This window comes from Protomyctophum bolini (genome assembly GCF_963924005.1).
Source record: "Protomyctophum bolini genome assembly, chromosome: 4".
In the NCBI taxonomy this organism is placed as follows: domain Eukaryota; kingdom Metazoa; phylum Chordata; class Actinopteri; order Myctophiformes; family Myctophidae; genus Protomyctophum; species Protomyctophum bolini.
In genome coordinates this window covers 22,932,960-22,948,807 of record NC_137865.1, presented here as the reverse complement: position 1 = coordinate 22,948,807, position 15,848 = coordinate 22,932,960, and the positions used below count along the sequence as shown (strand labels likewise).

Below are 15,848 nucleotides of genomic sequence, written 5' to 3'. Positions count from 1 at the left end.
ACAAGGAAAACATTCACAGCGGCTTCTTTGAATCTATAATGACAAGAGCTTGTTGACGACGGTGTTTTGTGTTTGTGTTCATGCATATGTGAGAGGGTTTTGTGTTTGTGCGCTTGCGGAAGAGAGTGTTGTAAGCGTGCGTGTGTGTGTGTGCCTGTTGCGCGACGATGCTTTGGAGTTTGTTGATGTTACTTCCACAGCACTGCTTTCTCATCTCAGGCTCTGCTGGAGCTTAGGCATGGTGTGAAACGGAGTGAGCCATCCATCCCCATCCTAACCATTGTCTCTGTTCTCTGCCTATCTACAAATGTGTTTGTGTGCGTGTCTTTCTTTCACATATCTCTAGACTTCATCCGATCGCCTTCACATTTATGTGGTGTGTATCGCTAAGAACCCTAGTGTGTTCAGTTCAGTGTTGAGATATGAAGTCGATTGGAAGATTGGTTCTCGAGAGCACGGCAAGCAGCCCTTTAGGTGGGTGGGGGGAGGAGTCGTGGGGGTGGGGGGGGCAAGTACTCAAACTACCCAGAATGACCATGTGCTCCGAACAGGCACACCCCGTCAGGGAACGGAGCAAGCAGCAGCTAAGTAATTGGCCCGTTCTAAACAGCCGTGCCTTCCAAGCAGCTACAAGCTCCAAATGGCCATGTGTTCCGAATGGCCACGCTCGGAACATACACTGCACTAGTGTTGATCATTATCTACTTCATTATCCCTTTCTCTGTGAGAGGAATATATCACACCTCTCACCAGCCTCCTGGTCGTGTTCCCTCGCCCCTTCTGGGTTTTGTAGTGTTATCATTTTTATTCCACCCAAAGAAAGATTTTATTGTATAGAGTCCGTGCCGGGGGTTGCTGCTGTTCACATGCTATGAAACGTTCCCATACATTTTCTTTGAAATATGAACCCCTGCATTGCTAATGGGAATGATACGTGCAGTTGTGGAAGAAGTACTTTTTACTGGAAGTTCCTATATCATGAATTTCAACTTTTCCCATATGTTTGTGTTTTTGATGCTCCCTGTGTCTTCTATCCCCACAAATACCCAATTTTGAACAACTTTCTCATCATAAATTGGTTTTTATGGAAATTTCTCTCAGAACAGCCCAACTGATTTGGTGGTACCAGTGATGTCATAATTATGTATTGCCCTACTTGGGCAATACATAATTGGGGAGGGATTATATGTCATATGATATAGATACAGTATATGGACTGAAATAAAAGTGTAACCAAAACGTTGTGGTGGCTAAATAGTAACACCAGCCACATCAGTGGTGCTGTAGCTGAAACTACTTTAGAAGCCAGACAGAAATTACTTGAAACTGGTTATATCAGAGTGGTGATTTAGGCTCAAACCATTAGAAAAGAACATCATTATTGCGAACGCAGTGAGCACTTACTATGAGACCTAGCAGATCATGTCTGTGCGTGCGTGTGTCCCCCCTTTGTGCCCATATATGGAGCTGAGTGATTTGTTTGTGATTGATGCAACACACTCCATATTTGGACGTATAGCTGCTTTGTGGACTCCTTATATGGTTATGGCTGAGTCATGGTGACATGAGACTTAAATAACTTAAAAATAAATCTTAAAAGAACCCAAATATGTACGAGCTGCGTTCGCTTCCCGCGTTTGCGCGTCTTACTGGTATTATATTACTAGCAAAAGGCCCTTATTACATTTTTCAGTTTCAATTAAATGTTACTTGTAAAATAATTGGCATCAAAATAGTTGATAGTAGAAATACTAAACTTTTTTTAAATCACCAGATCTACATAGTAACTAAAGCTGTCAAGTAAAAATGTGAGTAAAAATGTGCCTCTGAGATGTAGCAGAGTAGTAAGAATTAAGAAATGCAAATACTCAAGTAAATTAAAAGTACCTTGAGTAAACGTACTCAGTTACTTTAACCTCTGCCTGCGTTGCTGATCTTCACATTCTATGCTTCGTTCCACTTCATTGTTTCATTTTCTTTTTAAATGCGGACCCCCGCTAATGGGATTATGTGAGAACGATCTGCACATTTTGGGTGCCTTCCTCCCCCCCTGTCTTGTTCTATCTTGTTCTACTTTCCAATAGCCACTGCTCGTTTATCAGTCTCCCAAATTAAAGTCAGCTTGAGTACACTTTGTAATTACATTTCATCTGTTTGTTATCCGTCTCGCTGCCACGGTAAATTGTCAGGCATTATGATGTATTAATAACATTTATGCCTACAATGCAGTGTCTTAGCGGATGCAGCAAGTTATAGCAGGCTTTTATTGCTTGAGGGAGAACATCTTTGGCGAGGGTAATTCTTCACACTTTAATCACTCTTCATATACGAGTGTCTCTCTCTCTCTCTCTCTCCTCCTCTCCCACTAATGGCCTCTCTTTCAGATGTACCTTCACTTACATGTGTTCTTTGCCTTTTTTCCAGGGTCGCGGCGGACTGGGCTCCATCTTCGTGTGGGCATCGGGCAACGGTGGCAGGGAGAAGGACAGCTGCAACTGTGACGGCTACACCAACAGCATCTACACCCTGTCCATCAGCAGCACCACCCAGTACGGCAACGTGCCCTGGTACAGCGAGGCCTGCTCCTCCACCCTCGCCACCACCTTCAGCTCCGGAAACCCCAGCGAGAAACAGATAGTGGGTAGTCAGGCAACGGCGCGCAAGCACTGCACGTACACTCGACATACCCTTGAGACAAACCCTGTAAACAAACAAATGACAAACAAGCAGACGAAGCATTCAGACGGCCGTGGCTGAGTGTGTAAGGTCTGGTGTTCTCTCCGTCTACCTACAATCAAATTATATTTAACCCCTAACTGCTCATTATAATCATCCGAGCAGCCAGCAGCTGGGTGAAACTGAATTTCCCCTGCAGGAATATAGAGCATAGCAGTGGGAGTGGTTTTCTGGTTCCACTGAAAAATTGGCCATTCATTTTTCCCAGATTTACAAAAATATTTATATGATTTATTTGAAACCTACTGTAGAATCAAGCCATCCAGGATCCCGGTGAGTCATGATCAGAAAACCTTTCATTCTGTGAAAAAAATTAATAGAAAACGCTAAACAAAAGGTATTTATTAAATGTAGTATATCATAGAATTTCTTTCACATAATCTAAATGGTAAATGGTGCATTTATATAGCGCCTTTATCCAAGGCGCTTTACATAGATTGTGCATTGGGTGTGCATTCACCCATTCACACACACTTTCATACACCGATGGCAGCGGAAACCAATGCAAGGCACCAACCATACATCGGGAGTAGGGGTTCAGCATCTTGCTCAAGGACACTTCGACTGTAACTCTGGGGGAGCCCGGCTTTGAACTGGCTCTCTATGGGAAAAATGAATGGCCGATTCCCAGTGGAACCAGAAAACCACGCCCACTGCTATGCCCTATAACCAAGATCTCCCTTTCCCTTGTACTTTCCCTTATACTTTCTTGATCCCATATTGAGCTTGTAGATCTGCTATTTTCATTGAATGATCACGAGATGCCCAGAGTAGGGATTCCCCGGTTCATGTGGTTGAACCAGTGGTTCTCAAAGTGCGATCCGGGGACCTCTACCCAACAAAATGAGTAAACATAGCATTAAAATCTGTACTTAACCACTTAACCCCATATACATCGACTATTTAGCACATGATGAATACCACATGATGTCGATTCTAAAAGGAAAAACAAAACAAAATTATTCAATATTGTCTCATTAGCATTCATAGCACTCTCATTAAGTGTTTTGTCGTACGTTATGGCACAATGCCACAGCTCATTGACCGTGGTTGTCATGTCTCGTTTGCCACTGAGATGTCTGTGATCAAACAGCGTGAATAGGGTTTTGGTGGTCCGATGCTGATAATAAGTGGAGGAAATTAAAAGCACCATATCTGCTCCTTGCTTGTTTGTTTTTCCATTGTTTGTTCCTTCACAGAATTCATCATCGTCTCCGCCAAACAAACAGAACGAGCACTCGCATATCTTAGGGACTTTAGGGACTGAATTTGTATTCCCGCCCTCAACAGTATTTTTGCGCTGAAAATTAGCAAATGTGGAAATTATTGATGTATGATAATTATCAGCTTTGGATGCCAGTGAAAGGCAAAAGTCGACATACAGTACTGTTGCCGTACTTCTGTCAGGCCTGAATAAACACCCATAAATCGGTGGACCTTTAAATGAGACTCGTAAAACAGTTTCACACACATCTAAAATAAGAACAGAGACAGAGAATAACATTAAAAACAAACTGAAAGTCTGCCGTTCCCTCCGAGCTCAACCAGAAGCACGCTGCAAGCAAGCAAACAACTCAAAATGTGCGAATAGCAGTGATTAATGAAAGAAGCTGTGCTTTGTACTATGACTAATGTACTGCCGTAGCAGTCGGTGTACCGCGTTTTGTCATCTGGTGGCTTCTAAGTACATGTTATGTAGCATTAGGGGGAAAGGTTCTGCGGCACGGATCAAAATACTCGAGTTGTGGGGTTTTTCCATGCTAAAACATTTTATTTTTTTCTTAAGCTCTCGAACACTGTAGCCGTTATTGGCAGGACTCATGACAGAAGTTTTTCTGTGTTCTTTTACGAGTGTCTGAGGGATAACAGGCTTGCATATTAACTGCCCCTCCCCCTCCTTTACTTTGTTTATCTTTTTCTAGCGACAGCTAGGCATCTTTTCCACGATTCTAAACCAGGTGCATTCTACACTGGGAATGGGGATACAGGTCATTAGTGCCACAAGCTGTCAAGCAGACACACACAAACACGCACAGGAATCTGTCCCTTACCTTCACAGTTCCTTTTACCCTGTGGCACCCCGCTCGTCTGTGACTTGTCCTCATCATGACCCTCGTTAAATTTCCGCCAATGATGGGGAGCGAGAGATGACGCACGCGGCAAAATCCCAAAATGGATATTTTTACCCCGATGGCACCCGATGGATCTGCTTCTCTGTGCCCTCCTTGGCTGGCTAATCTGACTTGGCTGACATCCACCGCCTGGTCGGTAGCTCTTTGCCGGGGAGCTGCCGACCTTGGATTGAATTGATTGTCTGATTCTTCTACTGTCACGGGCAGAACTGCCACAGTCCACTGGCCCACCCTGTGTCCAAAATGCCTTCAGCGTAATGTTCACTCAGGCTGCTGGAAAACTCATGTCAGATTGACAGACACACACATACTTCTCTCTCTCTCTCTCTGTGTGTCTTTTACTGAATTTTTACTAGTCGTAAAACCATGTTACTCCCCTAATAGCAGATCTACAAGCCCGCAACAACACGTTGGCATCATCGTGTTGAGCTTTGTAAATCGCTGTAGAGCAGCTGTGACACCAGTGTACAGAGTAGTACATTATAAAGCAGGCTTTTCACTACACTGTACCATATATTTCTCCATTTCTGTCTTCTCTAGGTGACAACTGACTTGAGAGAGAAATGCACGGACACTCACACAGGGACGTCTGCCTCTGCCCCGCTGGCTGCTGGGATCATTGCTCTAGCGCTGGAGGCTAAGTGAGTGTGTTCATGATCGTGTGTGTGTGTGTGTGTCGCCTGTTAAGAGAAACACCTGCTCCATCCTAATGCCTGGATTAGAACAGCAGAGAGGGCGGTTTCTGCTGGCAGCCATTGCAACATGGATAGATAGACCTTTATTGATCCCGCGGGAGATGTGAAATTTGTCTTTGCAGTACCGCTGTTATAAAACATGGAGCAGACACAGAAAAATAGATGAAAATCAAAGTGGAGCGGTGAGCTGCAGCCGTGCTTGGGAATCATTTGATTAGCTGAATTGACCCCCCAATCCTTTGATGCTGAGTGCCAAGCAGGGAGGCATTGGGTCCCCCCAATCCTTTGATGCTGAGTGCCAAGCAGGGAGGCATTGGGTCCCCCCAATCCTTTGATGCTGAGTGCCAAGCAGGGAGGCATTGGGTCCCAATCCTTTGATGCTGAGTGCCAAGCAGGGAGGCATTGGGTCCAATCCTTTGATGCTGAGTGCCAAGCAGGGAGGCATTGGGTCCCCCCAATCCTTTGATGCTGAGTGCCAAGCAGGGAGGCATTGGGTCCAATCCTTTGATGCTGAGTGCCAAGCAGGGAGGCATTGGGTCCCATTCTTTGGTATGACCCGGCCGGGGATCGAACCCCGACCTCCCAGTTTCATGGCGGACACTCTAACCTTGTGATACAGAATGTTGCAGCTAGGAGTATAATAATAAGTGTAATAAGAATAATCTATGAGTCTCTGTACGTCTGTAATCCACGTAACTCGAGTTTGTGTCGACTTTAAATTCCACACACACATTCCAAACCCCCAGTGCAGTGCCCAGTGTCGAGTCGGTCGGAGTCTGACCCACAGTTGCCCAGAACTGCCACAAAAGGCCTCTGCCCGGGCTCCATATATGGAGCTGGCCAGTTGTGACATCACAACACCATATTTTGGCATGCGTGACACAGAACTCCACTGGCTCCCGGTCGCTGCCCGCACAGAATACAAAACTCTGATGCTGGCATTCAAAGCAATCAAAGGTATGGCTCCCCTGCCATATCTTGCAAGTATGATTGAACCCTACAAACCCTCCCACACACTCAGATCAGCCAACGCAGGGAAGCTGGAAGTACCCTCACTAAAAATGCCGGGACAACGCTCCACACGTCCCAAACTCTTCTCCCTTCTGGCTCCAAAACTGTGAATGCACTTCCCATTGCAGTCAGAACTGCAGCATCACTCCCAATCTTCCGCCGTAGTCTGAAAACCCACCTTTTATTTTTTTCTAAATTTTTATCCCACGATTTTGTAACCCAGTTTTCTTTTCACCCAGTGCCAATTGTCTAATGTAATCCTGGGCGCTACACTTCCTCTGCCAACCTGGGGGGGGCAGCGGACTGACCTCATGCCTCCTTCTATGCATGAGGAGTCCAAGCTGCTTCTTTTCACCGGACAGAGGGGAATTTCCCCGGCCGGACGTAGCGCGTGGAAGGGACACGTTATTCCGACCAGTTCCTTTCCCCTCCATCAGGCGCCCCGGCTGGCCAACCCACCTTTTAAGACTCCATCATGGCCCATAGCACTTACCCTACCCCCTTAGATAGCATTTCTGTAGACTTAGATAGCATTTGATACAGACTTATAGCATGTTATGTAGACAGCACTATAATTGCATTGTATATGTAGTCATAGCACGTCATAGTACATATGTATAGCATAGTAGTATATATGTATACCGTAGTTTATATGTATAGTTTCATTATGATATTCCACTGTTACTTTCTTAGCTTACGCATGTTTCATGATAAATGCTTTTTATGTGATGTATTCCCATGCTTTTTTGTTCTTGCTTAATGTAAGTCGCTCTGGATTAAGATCGTCTGCTAAATGCCTAAAATGTAAATGTAAAAAAAATGTAAATGTAAAATATATAGGAATAAAGGGACACAGAGAGACGGATACAGAAATCTCCATACTGTATATGGACATAAAAGGACACAGACAGATGGGTGGAACGGGGTACTCTGACACGGGTACAACGGGTATTGCATAGCCGTGTGGGGCATGGATCTCCAACTTCCATCGTTACCGACTCGGTGCTCTACAGCCGGGCACCAGTCTAGTAATAATAATATAATAATAACAATACTAATGAAGTAGTAAAGTAGTAAGGGACAGGACGATTTTTTGAATGTGTTCCCCTGGAGGAAAATAGGGGAGGGGGTTATGCCTTTCTAATCTCAGTCCAAGGCAAGATCAGCTAATTTTACTTTGCGTCCAATGGAGGGTCATACAAATTTGAATTCATAAAATAGTCAATCAATGACACAATGACGGTCGTTAACAAGCCATCAGGCATCAACACACTGCAAGTGTGAATGACCCAGTCAAATCTCCCTCAGAGAGAAAGAAAGAGAGCCTATTCAGAGTCTCAACGATGGTGATTGACACATATTTTCACTTCATTGATTTTTTTTTTTCTACATGGGTACACTTTTTAAAAATCGACCTGTCCCTAATGAACAGGGAACATTTGTTTCAATGCACATTCGCAAACACGTCTGAGAGTGTGCGTGCAGTGCACGTCCTGGTTCGCAACCTTAACACATTTTCCCCCATGTGTCAGGGGGAAAAAAGACAAAATGGCATTGAAATTGCTGCACTCTAATCTAGATGTTGAGATTTCCACATCTGCTATATGGCCTTTAAAAGTCGTCACCATAAGTCCATATATGGGCAAATTACGTTTGTGACGCCCAACGTCCTAGCCTGGTAAAACCACTCCCCCTGCTGGACAACATTTGCATTCTGCCAGAAGGGAGAGTCTGGTGTCTCTCGGGCAGAGACGATGTACTCCGGACCAAATCAGACCGGAGCGATATGCAGCCGTATGCGGCCGCTAGAGGCGGGATCGACGCAACACTGATGACATATTGAAGCTGTGCCACAACACAACCTAACAAGACTACAACTCAATTATTATGGAGATATCAGATTGTTGTCCCGCTGCTTCCAGTTCATCGTTTTTGCTTGAGAGAGCCCAGATGAAGACAGGAGGAGGGAACTCAATACTGCCGCAATCTGGCAGTCAGGTTACCAACGTCCACCCGCAAGCCAAATTTAATATAGGATATATATATATATATATATATATATATATATATAGAGAGAGAGAGATAGACGTAAGATTAGTTTTCTGCTGTATGCATGTATACTCAATACTCTCCATATCGCCACATCTTTCCTCATTAGGGGATTGGCTGACAGGTGTCAGGTCTAATCAGCTATCATGGCGCGAGTCAGTTTGAATGCTCATTACGTCGCGCCACGTCCGTCATCCCTTGCATCGCCCCTGTGCCTGTGCCACTGTCAGCGCAGATACCAGGCCCTCAGCAAGACACCGCTCCACGGAGCAGCGTTCTGACGGGCAGAAGTGAAGCGTAGCCCATCTAAACTAAACTAAACGTCCATCACATTCAGTGACAAACCAAATGCAATCATTCGGTGCAAGCACCTCAACCGCCCCCTACACACACACAAACACACACACACACACAGACACGCACACCACACACACAAAGCCTCATTTATACCTAGTTGTGTGCACAGCACACGAAAATAGAATATCTATAAGCTCACAATGCATCACGCGTATAAACCCAAATTGGGCATTAGAGGCGCTAGCAGAGTGGTTTTCAAAGTGGGGTCCAGGGAGGGTTCCTTGAGGGGGTTCCAAATGGACGCTTAACAGGTCTGTAACTCTGGACCATTTGCGGGTCCTTTTGGTTCCATTTATACTTTCTCAGAGTTACGGGCGTTGCTTGAAATGAAACCGTTAGAGAACAACTGCACTAGTAATAACAAGGTAGATAGTAAATCTCAGTCAGAGCACACCAGAATTCACAGAGATGGAATCATTTAATAGGAAGAATTCTGTCTCGGTTTTCTGTTTTCTTCTTCATTTTTTCTTCCTTTTCGCACCTCTGCACGTCTCTCCCGTTGGTTGAGTTGACATTTGATTGGATATGTGTTAATAACACATGAGAGGGTTGTGAGAGATGGAATGCTGATGTGAAAGGGGGGGGGGGGGGGGTGACGGAGGTGAGAGTCGAGTCCGCGCCGCAATTCAGTGTTTCTATTCCTGTCTCTGCTGCACATGGTGGCACCGCGGAGTGAGCAGCAAAGCAGTGTGATTCATGGTTTGATTACCTTAAACCACCAAGCATACCTCTCTCTTTCTCTCTCTGTGCTCACCGAAAGGCTTCACCCTCTAAATGGATAGAGGGTTTATTATGGGCTTTATTATTTGGCTTTGTGCTTTTTTGTTGAAGGTGACCCATCCCAGAATCCCAGGGCTCATTAGAAACTATCATTACAGGCGACGAGACGAGGCGCTCTCTCCTCCGGGGGCGCCGTGGCCCGGCAGGCAAACTGCTCCGAGCCAAGGTTTCGTCTCTGCGTTCCCTGACCTCTTTTTTTCCCACACAACAGTTTACGACGTGCCTTTTATAAAGCAGTGTTTTATACTCTGCGTTAAGCCCCATAACCTGAGACCGTTTCTCTGTTATGGCTGACCTCTGGGGCTTCCTCTGTGTTGTGAAGTGACGAAACATGATCTTACAAAATCATGTAAAAAAATTGTCAATGTAGGTCGGCGTGTACCGGCTTCATCATGATCACATTTCAGGTGTGTCTTCTTGTGTAACGTGACCTTTTCTGTGTGTTCTACAAACTCGTTATTCCATTACTGTATTGTGTTAAGGTTTAATCCATTCAAACCGGGAAATTCTCTGTGTCATTTTCGAGCTTGTAGATATGTGAGATATATGCATTTTTTACGAAATTCTTCATCATTTTGGAGGTCCTTTACATGAAAATGTTTGAGAACCACCGATATAGAGACATAATACGTTTTTCTGAAAACTGTTAAGGATTTGTTGTTTATTTGTGTGCCTTCGTAAAAATATGAATGTATATTTGTATTATTCTTCTTTCCTTACTCTGATTTTCGTATCTGTTAAAATTCAAATAAAGTGTCATTCAAAAAAATGAAAATGACATCTGCAGAATCGGCCTGTCTTTCAAGTCTTACTGGATTAAGAGACTCATCCCGGGTGACACACTAGCTCATATTGGGCGGGAACCCCTTTTGGTGTTTTAAGCATTAAGTTGTACTTTAGCTGTTGAAAATAGCAGTTCTACAAGCTCATAGTGCGGCACCAAGTGCCACGCTACGAGCTTGTAGATCTGCTATTTTTGAAAAATTGTGAAAATGTGCCTGAAATCTTTGAATATATGTTCTTTCAGAGCGAGTTTCTAACTCAAATCTTTGCTACTGAGAGGGTCCCTGGAACAACATATTTTCAGATGGGGGTCGGCGGCCAAAGTCATATATTTGGGGTCCTTGACATGAATATGTTTGAGAACCACTGACATAGAAACATGGGTTTTTCATAAAACTTTCAGGATTTAGAAGAGATTTTTTTAAATTTCGACGTCAGGCCTAAATGGGCTAGAGAGCTAATACACTGCTGTTGTTGTTCTGCTGTGACGTGTTGTTGTTGTGTTGTCTCTCTCTCCGCAGCATGAACCTGACCTGGCGGGACATGCAGCACCTGGTGGTGAGGACGTCGCGCCCCGCACACCTCAGCACAGACGACTGGAAGACTAATGGTGTCGGACGCAGAGGTACATGGCGGCAGGGCAGCGGTCACGGGAACAAACAAATTCAGAGAGTTTTTATATTTGCCTGTGAAGAGACGCTGAAAGATGAGCTCTCTATTGAATTCACTTGCATTCTGTTAACATAGTCGTGCATCAAGGCTTTACTGTAGCCGGGGAGAACGCAGCATAATGTTGTTCTTCCAAGGTAACGTGAACAAATCACCGAAACGAGGCCGTGCATACTGCATAGTCATGCGGGAAAGAGCACACATCTGGCATTGACGGATCTGTGCTCCATCAATCTATGACTGATAGATCTGTCCCAAGAATGATATGCAGTAGAGGAGTTATACAAAACATCTATATACGAATGAACCCATGAACCCCTCAAAAACTTGCAACATTATAAAACAGATGTTTCTGTTGCTTTATTCTGGCTGGCTGAGTCTCAGTTGTGAAATACACACACCTGGACCGCCCGTATCAGTATCACTGTACCAAAATGTCTCGTTTAAAATGTGCACCACACCATTTGATGGAGATAGGCTATTACCGCTGGAGTGCTTGTTTTCATTCTGCGTATGTGCAAAGTGTTGCAGCAAATAATACACTGTTTAAATTACCTTGTTGGCAGGTAATTGTGACTACCGTACTTTTACAAATTACTCTCATAGTGAAAAGAGTTCAAAGAGTTTTCATGGGGATATGTCTATGTATGTACACCTAAAGCCTGCCTTACTAAGTTGCACACCATTGTCGCACGCCAAAAATAGACGATCTACAAGCTCACACAACAGCCCTGTGAGTTTGTAGATCAGCAATTTTTTGGTACACGAAACCTGCCGGCAACGAACTATTTATGAATGAGGCTTATAGTGAGGGTTGTAGACACTCTGCTCCATGTCGTACCCAACAATGCCCCTTAGCTGTCCTAAAACCACTAAAAACCATGGCCTCAAGGGGCTTGTTGCTTTATCACCGTAGGTGACAGCTCATCAATAAGTCATACAACGTAACAAAAGGCCATTCATTCAATCCATCCAGGTGTGAGACAGACTCTGTGCTCAAACCCCCACCCCCCAAGATAAAGTCTTGACCAGTGGACATGGCAGATAAAACCCCATTTTCTTTTCTGACGTCTCGTTCTCAGTGAGTCACTCATACGGCTACGGCCTGCTGGACGCGGGTGCCATGGTGGCGCTGGCACAGAACTGGACCAGCGTGGGACCACAGCACCAATGTGTTCACACCATGCTCACAGAGCCAAGGTTGTATGAATGTCCTTCAACCCATTAAGACCTGAGGCCGGCTCTACAAATGCCTTCTAAATCAGAAGTTCTCAAATAATTCAAAATTATTTAACATTCCAAAATCACTGTGAGCTTGTACATCTGCTATTTATGAATAGCCAACTCATAGACCTTCTTCAGGCATGAATAGCCAAGACTAAAATCTAAAATGGCATAGATGCTTTCATGTTTTTAATGGGTTAACCAATTAAGCCCTAGATATCGTCATCGTACAACGAATAGTGAAATTACTTAGCCTCGGTGTGACTGTACAGCACTACACTCAAAGTGGGGTCCTTGAGAGGCTTCTACGGACTCTTCATCAAAATCAGATTAAACACTTTAACCCTATTTTATACTTGGACACACACACACACACACACACACACACACACGCATGAACGCACGCGCGCGCGCGCGTGTGTGTGTGTGTGTGTGTGTGTGTGTGTGTGTGTGTGTGTGTAGCTAATGGATTTAGAAGGAGAATTCTTTCTTGGGATTGATGGACAGCAGCGCTGCTGTCCATTAAATCCGAAGAAAGAATTCTCCTTCTAAATCCATTAGCTAGTTTAAAAAGGGGGAAAAATACCTTTCCTTAATAAGAACATGTAAGCACTAGTCTTCCTCCAATACTATTCTCACAAAGCCACTTCCATGGCAGGGACACAAGCTTAGAACACTGCAATATCTAATGGCACAAGGTGGACCCTCTTGTAAACAAGTGTAATGCTTTATTGGGTCGTCCACTCACAGTTAACAGTTTTTGTATTGAGTTGTGCTTGAATTGTACTGTAATTCTGCAAACTGTTAATAAATATTTCAATCAATCAAGCCCAGAATTTATCCTATATCAAATATGAAAAGGCATTAATGAGGAATGAAGCAGGCTCTAATAAGTTACCATATGTCCATTGTTGTGTTCTATATACAGTAGCACAACGAATGGGCCGCTCCAGTCATTTCTTGCACATGGAGGGATGTTTTTCAGTATAAAATAGGCCTGCAAAGATGAATCGATGAATCATAAATGAATTGATTATTCCGTTAGTTGTCAACTAATTTAGTAATTGATTAATCAAATCGGCAACTAATCACCGGAGTTTTTTCATAGTAGCTATTCTTTAATCAAAACTAAATTGATTAAAGAATAGCTACACATGATAAATTGCAAAAAACTCGTGTATTACTTACTTAATGTATGCAGTCAGAATAAAAAAAGGTTGGGAAACACTGCTCTACAAAGCCTTTTCAGATGGGGGTCTGTGGCCAAATATATCAATTAGGGGTCCTTGACATGAAAATGTTTGCGAAACACTGCTGTATTAGGAGGCCTCCAATGCAAAAAGATGAGTTTGCACACTAGCTCCCTTCTATGACTTTATTGTGGCATCCACCCACATAAACAAAGTGCAGTTTCCATTACATTGCTCTTCTTCAGAAGTGATAAAGTGAACTCCTCTTTTTGCCTTTTCATCTGATGTGTGCGTGACCTCCTTTGATCCTCGTTAGGCTACACCATTAACCTCAGCCCTCTCCTCTCCCTGGCCCCCGCAGAGACATCGGGAGCCGGCTGTCCTTCAGCAAGACACTGGACGCATGCTGGGGGCGGCCGGAGTTCGTAAGCTCCCTCGAGCACGTCCAGGCTCACCTCACCCTTTCCTACAACCACCGTGGGAACCTGGCCATCCATCTGGTCAGCCCTCTGGGCACGCGCTCCACCCTGCTGTCTCCCAGGTGAGGAAGAGTGAAACCATCACTCTCTGTCCGTCTGTCCCTCTCAGGCCTGAGATAACAAAACCACCCCTGTCGTCGTCTAGACTAGATTTTGGGGGTCGCTCACCAAACAATAGCAGATCTACAGCACAAGCTCACAACGTGTCGCGATGCATGCAACACCTTGTGAAATTATAGATCTGCTGTTTTCAGTGAATGAGATTGAGCTGTCCAATGACATTTTTCCCCCGCCGGTGTCATTCATCGCCAAGTGTACAGAGCAGCCAACGCAACGTTATTAGTTCCGACAGGGAAAAGATTCTAGCATTTTCATTTTTTCTAAACCCCTTGTTTGGTTGACTGGAGCCATATTTATTTAATCAAAGTGCCTTCGTTTCTGTAATTTCATCTGTAATATTTACGTTTAATCAGGTAAGTTTGACAGGTCAAAGCAGTTAGTTAAATACGTTGTATTTTTATTTTTCTCCCCTTCCCCAACCCTCTCCCCCTCATTGTTATCGCTGTCTCCCAGTTTGTGTGGTCTAGCAACAGCTGGGTTTTTGTGATAATGTGATTTTATGTTTTGGTCCTTCTTTGCTAAATCATATGGGATTTTATGATGTTGTTTGAGGCGGTTGTAGAGAGTTATAGAGTGTTACCTTGAGGTGCTGCAATGTTGCCAAAGTAGTGTTTTGAAATGAATGACTCCTTGTACATCCACACTAGAATGTGTTTCAGTATAAACACAACAATGTAACAATGTACTGTAACATTAGAGCAAAACTGTAAAAAAATAAGGGGGAAAAAACAGTGTTTAACACTGTTAGTCCAATCGATATTATTGGATTAACACACATTCATTGTGTAAGTGTGTGTTAAACACTCTACATAACTCAACTGTGTGTCCCTCCGTGTGTGTGTGTGTGTGTGTGTGTGTGTGTGTGTGTGTCTGTGTGTGTGTGTGTGTGTGTGTGTGTGTGTGTGTGTGTGTGCGCGTCCGTGTCCGTCCGTCCGTCCGTCCGTGTACAGCTAATCTCCGGCACCGTTAAGCCGGCCGATGCCAAATTTTGCACACACCACTCCCTCGATGCCAATGATGAACCTCTGTCCCAAATTTTCCAGAACGGCCTGTTATAGCGCCACCAGGAGGCCGTCTTTTGAAAAACTCCTCCAGATTCTGTCCAAAAATCGCGCAAATCGTTACACACTATGTCTATAGTCATGTGTTCTAGCCGGATCTGTCCGATATTTCATATTCCATCCTAATTGGCTAACATTGGCTTTCAAAGTTTGCAGGATTGGCCCGTTTTGAACAAAAGCCTCAAATCATGAACGCAGCGTGAAATTTACGTGAAATCTTTCACAGACTTTCCTACTAAGCTGAGGAATATCTCCCACCCTTTTCACATTGGCCTGTTATAACGCCACCAACACTCCAACAGGTGGATTTTTTTGGAACACATTTTTGGAACAAAATGCCTCAAATCATGAACACAGCATGCAATTTACGTGAAATCTTTCACAGTCTTTCCTACTTGGCCTGTTATTGCGCCACCAACAGCTGGATTTTTGCAAAACACAATTTTGGAACAAAATGCCTCAAATCATCCAATTGCCATCACATTGGCCTATTATAGCGCCACCAGGAGGCCACAACCTGACCTTCCCTGGTGGAGACCTGTGCCCCGAGCGGCACTTTATC

The 15,848-nt window shown here is 44.2% G+C and overlaps 1 protein-coding gene across 2 annotated transcripts in view; it reads left to right on the top strand.

Annotated features, from left to right (window-relative positions):
• The window catches only part of furinb (furin (paired basic amino acid cleaving enzyme) b), a 125,689-nt gene that overhangs the window by 97,825 nt on the left and 12,016 nt on the right, over positions 1-15,848 (top strand). For both annotated transcript variants that reach the window (XM_080761862.1, XM_080761863.1), the window contains exons 9-13: positions 2,425-2,637; positions 5,409-5,509; positions 11,065-11,168; positions 12,295-12,412; positions 13,988-14,167. In XM_080761862.1, coding sequence (XP_080617988.1) covers positions 2,425-2,637; positions 5,409-5,509; positions 11,065-11,168; positions 12,295-12,412; positions 13,988-14,167 — 716 coding nt within the window. The remainder of the gene's footprint in view (positions 1-2,424; positions 2,638-5,408; positions 5,510-11,064; positions 11,169-12,294; positions 12,413-13,987; positions 14,168-15,848) is intronic.